This window comes from Nestor notabilis, unplaced genomic scaffold (assembly GCF_000696875.1).
Source record: "Nestor notabilis isolate BGI_N333 unplaced genomic scaffold, ASM69687v1 scaffold10297, whole genome shotgun sequence".
Classification (NCBI taxonomy): Eukaryota; Metazoa; Chordata; class Aves; order Psittaciformes; family Psittacidae; genus Nestor; species Nestor notabilis.
Genome location: NW_009936053.1, coordinates 46871 through 55254, shown reverse-complemented (window position 1 = coordinate 55254; position 8384 = coordinate 46871). Strand labels below are relative to the sequence as shown.

At 39.4% G+C, this 8384-nt stretch overlaps 1 protein-coding gene across 1 annotated transcript in view; it reads left to right on the top strand.

Annotated features, from left to right (window-relative positions):
- The window catches only part of KIF24 (kinesin family member 24), a 23878-nt gene that overhangs the window by 9422 nt on the left and 6072 nt on the right, over positions 1 to 8384 (top strand). The window contains exons 5-9 of the mRNA XM_010018150.1: positions 535 to 622; positions 2611 to 2732; positions 4219 to 4324; positions 6975 to 7046; positions 7701 to 7810. Of these exons, the coding sequence (XP_010016452.1) occupies positions 535 to 622; positions 2611 to 2732; positions 4219 to 4324; positions 6975 to 7046; positions 7701 to 7810 (498 nt within the window). The remainder of the gene's footprint in view (positions 1 to 534; positions 623 to 2610; positions 2733 to 4218; positions 4325 to 6974; positions 7047 to 7700; positions 7811 to 8384) is intronic.

The following is an 8384-nucleotide window of genomic DNA, read 5'->3' as shown; positions in this document are numbered from 1 at the left end:
TCCTTATGTTCTCTGGATGTCTAGTAGTTATCCTGCATGTCATTGAAGGAGAAGATTAAACTTCCTCCGGTGTGCATCATGTCTGTAGTCTTCCTGTATACTGTAATGCTTCTGTGTGATTTACAGCAGAGGTGCTCTGAAATCTGACGGTGGCTATGGGAGCTGCTTTGCAATACTGTGCAAGAATCTTGAGAACTTGAACAGAACATAACTTACAGTCTAAACTTCTTAGGAGAAGCCCAAGATGCAGCTGAGAGACAGGAACTCTAGAATGTAAACATGATAATTTACTTCCCTGCTCTATTACATTCCTGAATGAGCAGAAATGCATTGATAATGTCTCTTTAGCAGTGAAATATCAGTGGTACATGTTATAAAAGAAATACCTCTTTAGCTGTGAAAATAAATGAATGACTGTGGTGTCTCTGCCTAGCCAGCAGCTTTGATTGCTTTTTCACAGTGTCATACCACTGACATATGTTTTCATTGCTGCTATTTGAGATTTCAGAAATCTCCTTTCTGCACTGTTTTCAGACTTTTTGCAAGAGAAGACAGCAAGCATGTTGTTCAAATAGTTGGACTGCGGGAGGTTCAGGTGGACTCTGTAGATCTACTGCTGGAGGTAACCTCTATATTTGTGATTATTTTTTGTTTCCTACAGCCTCATTTGCTGATTTGTGAGATATATTATTTACAGAGGTTGTTATTTGTTGAGTAGTACATGTTTGTGTTCCTGTTTAAGGTTCTGACATTGGCAGCCCCAGCAGAACACCAAGGAGCACTATTAGAAGTGCCTTTATTCAGTAAGCTTCTTGGGTCACTGTGACTTACTTATGTTATTGAAATGCAAGCTGCTGATTTACAGCTGTTGCTTCTGCTGCCACTCCTTATGGGAAGATCTTTGCCAAGAAATAAACTGCTATTACTATTCCAGAAATTAAATGGTGTCCCAGGAAGGGACCCTGAAGTTGGACAAGTATTTTCTCCCAGTGTGGTTGTTTTTTTTGGCTTCTGTGAACTTAAATTTTCTATTTTAAAGGAATGTGGATGTGGGACAAAAGATACAAATTTCAAAATTAATAGAACCATAAATTAGAAAATACTGAAGATTGAGATTTTGATCTGAATTAGGATTAAGCCACTGCTTAGATAATGATGGATGATAGCAAGTAAAATTAGGATCTTTAAACAGCAGCTGACATTCAGTATAAGCAAGGCTTCAGTTTTCCTTCACTGCCTGGCTGAGCCCTAAAAGGACACTGGCAAATTTTCTGCATTGTCCTGCAGCCAGCAAGCTGGCAAAATCTGCTCTCTATTTAGCTGGACTTCTTATAGTTTAATTCCTTTCTCAGTGAGGAAATTACAAGCGCGTGATAGTGTAATTGACTCATTAAAATTGGCATAGTGTTGCCCATTTATATTCCATTTAATTTTTATCTTCATCTTCCATTAACTCCAAGCTTCAGGACATGCTGGTGATGCTTCTCCAAAATAAAGAGTAAATTTGCTATACGTTTGATTAACACATTCCTCTGTATTATCACATTCCACACACAGAAGAGCTATGAAATGACTTTATTCTTACGGGTATCTCAGCAAAAGTACAATTTGATATTGTCCACAGGCCCTTTTGAACAGAGGAATGTCAGTGGCTTGACTCAAAGCTTATGAATAGTCTGCAACAGGTATATGGGGAGAGTCTTGAATACATCCCTAGTTATTTACCATTCATTGATGTTGGCTTTGGTTCAGAAATTATCTGAAATAAGCACCAATGTAATGCTCGGGAGCTCTAGCAGTTGCTTGGGTTTCTGATTGAGAACTAGCCACTGAAAGGCATCAATAATGTACATCTGTCAACTGAGAACGTATGGGTTTTGCTAGATAATATTTTAATTTGCCCTTACAATCAGAAACAAAATTAATGACTTTTATGAATGCCCTGCTGCAGTTGGCTGCTAGACTTCCTGTGAGTCCTTAAAAGTCTTCAAAAGACAACTATCCAGATATGTATTGTGAAGGAGCCTTTGTCATTTTGCTTTGGCTCTCTTCCTTGTTTTCCTATTTGATTGTTGTATTGAGTATAATTGATCTTTTAACCTTGTTCCTTATTTTGGCACAGTTTCTTTTAGTTACAAAAATGCAGAAAGGTTTTGGCACATTGTAATTTTTGTGTTACTTTCTCGATAACAGTACCCATCTATTACATGCATGAGAAAGTGAAATGTTGAAAGAACACCACAAATAGTCAATCTTATGAATTTCTTAGGTTATGTCTGCAGTCTTCCTTTCATTGATGATACATTTCTGGTTTTAGTTTTATAGTTTGTACATTTCACAAATCTAAGCAAATGTGTGATGTAACAACTGCTTACCTGCAGTATCCTCTCAAAGCTCTGTAGTGTTACTGCAAGCAAGTCCATACACAAAGTTCTGAAAGAGACATTGGGAGGGATCCAGTCTAACTTGGTATCTGTCTTGCACCTAATTTTAAGGCTGGAATAAACCATTCCTCTTAATGTTTCCTCATCTTAGGAGGACAACATCTCTTTCTGAGAGACTGTGTTTTTATTTACAATTCACTTGGATTTTGTCCCCCTTATTTTGCAGGTGATTTTGAAGGGGGGGAAAGAACGTAGCACGGGTGCTACTGGAGTCAACTCAGATTCCTCTCGATCTCATGCTATAATCCAAATCCAAATTAAAGACACAGCCAACAGGACATTTGGAAGGTAACACTACAAGTGGACTGCTCAGGGCTGATGAGAACGTCAAGCCCAGGGATATCCAGGGGGCAAACACAGAGGAACTATTGAGTTAGTAAGCAGCTGTGATTGAAATCAGAAGACAGGGTTCAGAGGGACTTTGAGGAGTTTCACAGTCCTTTCTCTGTTGCCAGGGAGAGCACTTAAGCCACATCTGATGTAGGTATAGATGCAGGTAGATGTCTGCAATGGGCATATTGATGTTTGAACTCATCACCTTTGAAGTCCATAGAAACAGTCATTTCTGGGATCCAACTCATGGCACCTAAACTAGGTCAGATGGATTTGCCCCTCAAAGCAGCTCTGTCCTGTAATTGACTACAAAGGGAGCCTGGGCTGACTAGTTCAGGTAAAGATGATTCCATTAGAGAAGTTTGCCTTTGGTCAGAAGAATCATAGTACCTCACCTAAACCTCCCTGATAATTTAAGAGTGTGGCTCTGATGCTATCTGCAGCAGCCAAAAAGAGGAGTTTACTTTGACTTGTAGCAGCTATTTTATGTATTTGAAGACTGTAATTGTGCCTTTTCTCAATCATCTTTTCCCCAGACTAAACAACCGCAAGAAACAGGCCTGAGGAAAGAGGTCTAGGTATTTGTATTACTGCTGAGTGTCAAAAAACCATGCTGACACACCCGTCCAGCAACCACCATGCAGTTTTGCTTCCCAGGATCTTATTTTAAATACAAGGCAAAAAGGAATAGCCATAAATAGTGGAGAGATGAAAAGGCAGAACAGAACAGGCAGGCTTAGAATAAGAAGTGTATGTGATTATGGAGATGTGGCATATGTGCCTTTTTTGGATTTTTGTTACTGAAAGTGAGCTGGAGTGGGGAAAGGATCCCAAGATATGCCTGCAACAGAAGTCAGGGCTGTTACAGAAAAAGAAAACAGCAAAGAAATACAGTGCAACAGTCAGTACAGCAGCTGACACCTAGAGGTGGGGAACATGAGAGGGAGTAATTGAGTTTCATGGAAGGAAGGGACAAGGAACACTGAAATCTCAGTCTGTTACTTACTACAGTGGGAATTTCTGTTCATATTGCTGTGAATTCCAGTTTGACAGGGCAGTTGTCCCTGATACCTGGAAGGATAATTTAAAAATTTACAGTGTCTTTAACTGTGTTCTTAGGAAACCACAAGCACAGTGATAATCTGGAGAGATGATTGTGCTAAACTTTAAACAGCATGTCCATTAAACTGGCACTCTCATCACATGCTATTACTTTTTCTATGACAACTTTGTTAGTGCCAGGATGTTCTGACATGGTTCCTAATGCTATGCCTATCATGGTGCCTCAGGTATTTCCAGTGGGTATTTCTCTTTGTTCAGAAGTAGTTGTTTCTAATCATTCTTCTGATACTGTGTTAGAGTACTTCAGTTTAAAAAATAAAATAAAATAAAAATAAAAAAACCCAACCCCTGAGATAAATGAAACTTTGTTTTTTTCTAGGATATCATTCATTGACTTGGCTGGCAGTGAAAGGGCAGCTGATGCCAGAGACTCAGATCGACAAACAAAAATGGAAGGAGCAGAAATAAACCAAAGTCTTTTAGCAGTAAGCTACTAGCATTTCTGGGGAAGGTTTTGTGTTTAATTATTATCATGTGGTTTAGAATAAAATGAACCACAGAATAATACATGTATGCATTCCATGGAGGGGGAAAAATAACCAAAGTACTAGGTGTGCCCAGTTTAATTTGTCTCATGCCTGAAAGACAATTTAAGAGGGAAAAGATTTTTTGATAAAAATTAAGTCTTTTTAATCCATTCTTAAAGCCAGCCAGGTAAACACAGCATCGAGAATACTAGGTATAGTGAAATAAGTGTCCTATATTTTACAGAGAAAGTTTTGTCCCTTTTAATTCCAGAGAATATTTATTGGGATTACCATATTTGTTTCATAAAAACACATCTCTTCCTACTTGTTATTTTCACCACTTGAACTCTTTCAAATCAGGAGTAAAGGACTTAAAAGCACAGAAACTAGCAATTGATTTGTGAGAAGGAAGGAACAGGAAGAAACGCCCTCTTAATGCAAACTTTTTATAAGTGTACACAGTTATGTAAAGAGGGACAAGGAGCAGAGAAATGCCATCTGTGATAAAGCTGAAGTGCCTGCAAGTACCTCCTTTAAGTCAAATGAACAAAGCTCACTGAAGGCTTCTCTGAGGCTGAAAGTGATACACAATCAGTATCAGTCAACAGTGCAGAAGTCAGTGCACACAACCATACCTCTTAGTGTGCAGTGAGTAGGAGATGGCATGCTTTGTATTGAGAATATAGAATGTTCGTTTGCATAGAGGCTTTCCTGCTGTGTAATACTGGTATTTGTACTGAGAGACAGCCTGTAAAGTGAATCTGTTTCTGTACTTCATGCTTTCTTGAGTACTTGCTGGTGAATTACTGAGTGGCATGGGGAATCAGGACCTGAACAGAAAGGATTCCTGAAAAGTGAGGCTTAGTGTAAGCTCACGAAACTCTTCTTTTAAAACGAACTTTAAAATCAGAGTGTGAGTATTTTTGGTATTGTTTTATACTGAGTAAATACTTACAGTCTACAAGTAGTGACTGAATTAACTATATAAGCATCTTTGGATAAGTCTACATGACCTGCAGCCTGTAGAACCTAGCTCTGCTCTCAATTATGGTAACACTCTCTTCAGGTCTTAAGACACATGAAGTTTGCTCCTGTTTTGAATATTCATGTTGATTTCAAGTAGAAGATACTCAGATACTGTAATTATGAGAAGTGGAATAAAAAATTAGAATAGTTTGATCTCTTTACTTGTTAGAGGTGTGATTTCTAATAAAATACAGTATTTTATTATTTATCACAGTAAAAGTGAGAAATAAGTGTCATTTTAAGTGAGTGTATGTACAATGTAGTAAGGCTTTAAATGTACAATGGCTGCTTCATGCTAGAATCACCATGACAATACTGTAATCTGCTTATTTTTCCTTCAAAATTGGCTCTAAATTGCTTGTCTCATGGATATACAGTCCATTTCTGCCAATTTTAGAGAGTATCCAGGCTTGATAAGGAGTGTGATGCTATTGTGCTTATCTCAGCAGAAATAAGGCAAGAAACTGCACATCTCTGAGTTTGAACATGACATCTTTTTCCAAGGCTGGTAATAAATCAAGGGATGTTTCTTCAAGCTGCAGGCTTCCTCTGTTGCTAGTTATTAACAATAAGAAGATCTAGTGAGTTCTGTGAAAGGCATGAGTCTAGCTAGCTGCTCATGTTCTGTCAGTTTTAATGGAAGTTCTGCAGCTGTATCTCCACTCCCTGAGTAGTCTGTTCCATTCTCAGTATTTTGTGTATAGTTCTTATTAGCCTGTCAAAGGCCACAGTGACGTATTTGTTTAGGCAGGCTGTAACTATGCTACCTCTCACTGTGGCTTTGAACTTGGACTTGAACACAGCACCCTTCACAGCTCTCCCCCTGATTTTGGTTTAGCATCTTGCACTGGTGTGAAAAGGAACTGACTTGAGATCAGCTGCCTTCTCACACAGCCTAGTGTACCCATACATAGGTAGGACATCCAGACTGCAGATCATAGTCAGTATGGGGAGAAATACGCACTTACTAGCCTGTGCTGTATTTTCATACCTTATCTCTGAATAAGGTATGAAAATGTTGCCAGAGTGGCGTAAGAAATTTGCAATGCTGTTGTCCAAAGTGTTGGGGTATTTTTGGCAGCGGAAGAGCTTTTAGAAGAAGGAAATTTGTAAGACATGGAGCTCAAGAAGCTCTGTTGTTAGGGTACCCCTGCTCTGCAAGCTGCAGCATAGTCTGGGGTACACTCAACCTTGGCTTCAAACTAGTCAGCTATGGTGCAGGCAGCAGCAGGTCCACAGTAATGTGGAGCTCTGTGTGTGCTAAACACATGTATTTACCCAGTTTCTTGGGTTTGTGTAGCCCACAGACCCATCAGGCAGGGCTGGCTGTGCTCTGTGCTGCAGCTTTGCTCTCTTTGAGTGCAGCTGAACTGCTGCTGCTGGCTGAACTGGCTGAAGCTATTTGTGTATCTGGCAGCAGCAAACTCCCCTTGCAACAAGGGACCACACGTAGTAGGAGTCGAAGGAGCCACAAAGGAAACAGTACATTTGTAAGTTAGGTTTGATGCAGTTCAATTTCTTGCCAGTGTGTGACTAACACGCTTTTTCCCCTCTGTTTTTTGTTTCGTTTTAATTTTGGCAGCTAAAGGAATGCATTCGGGCACTGGATCAGGAACACGCACATACTCCCTTCCGGCAAAGCAAATTAACTCAGGTAAAACGAGCAGAAAGGCAGCAGTAGAGGCTTCCCTGATGAGAACAAAATAATCAATAAATAATTTTTTTAACAAAGGGCATAATTCAGTAACTGCTGTTAAACTCTTGAAGAAAAAAGAAAAGCATAACTTCTTCAAACATTAATTTTAAAGTTAGTCACAGAATTAAGGCCAACTGCCAGTTCCCCTAGCCAGTCCTGGGGACTGGCATGGTCAAAACCAAATAAACCCAAACCTAAAACCAAAAAAACCCCCCAAAAAAACACTTCCAGACTCATTCAGAGTTACCATCCATCTCTACCCAGTCTGTAACCAATCTTGCATCTTCTTTGCAGTAAGAGTCCTGTGAGTTATTAATATTTCTTCACTCCAGTTGTAACGTATGTTTTATTTTTCAAAACATATGAGCACCCTTATGGCACCTGGTGCAAGGGGCTTGTTCAGAGCCCTGATTAACACTCATGTTCATTTTAAATTGTAAACAAAGAACTGAAAGACACATTGAGATGAGGACTACATTAAAACAAACAAACAAACAAACAGCAAAAAGAGATGGTAAATCATGTTAAACTGCTTCTGTACACATTGCTAACTTACAGGAAAAGCAAGGTACATAAATTGCTAAGATTGTTATTTTTTTCCTCCAACACTAGGTGCTAAAGGATTCTTTCATCGGCAATTCCAAGACATGTATGATAGCCAATGTATCACCTAGCCACATAGCTACAGAGCACACCCTGAACACTTTACGATATGCCGACAGGTAGGTGATGAAGCTCAATCTTGCCAAGGTGAAAAGCACAAAGAAAAAAAGTAATGTATGAAGTTTGTGGTTACATTTTATTTTGGTTGCACTGGAAATACTGATTTAGGCAAGAAATTCAATTTTCACAATGTAAATACACTCCATACCTGTCCCAACTCTTACATTTGGTGTTAAAATTCTCTGGGTCTTGTCAATCTTTTTTGATGGCAGCTTTTAGCGATGAAAATATCACTGTAACTGCAGGATTACTAACGCCCCCTGAATGGTTTAGTTTTGTATTGTAGTTCTGCCTAGAATATGTGCAAGTCACCCTCCCTCCTACATAGGATGCTTGAAATTACAGCAGTGTTTGGGTTAAAAGGACAAGAGATGTTTAAGGGGAAAGGGGAGCAAAGGAAAGAGTTGAGATGATAGGTTGATAGCAGTTAAGCAGCTCTTCACAGTTACACTGATAAGTGATCCAGGAGCCCTATAGCCCTGTACACTTGAGCTAAGTACCCCTACTGCAACTGCTCCAACAGCCCCAGTTTTGCATGTGTGGGACTCAGTGATGGGCTATGGAGATTACTGG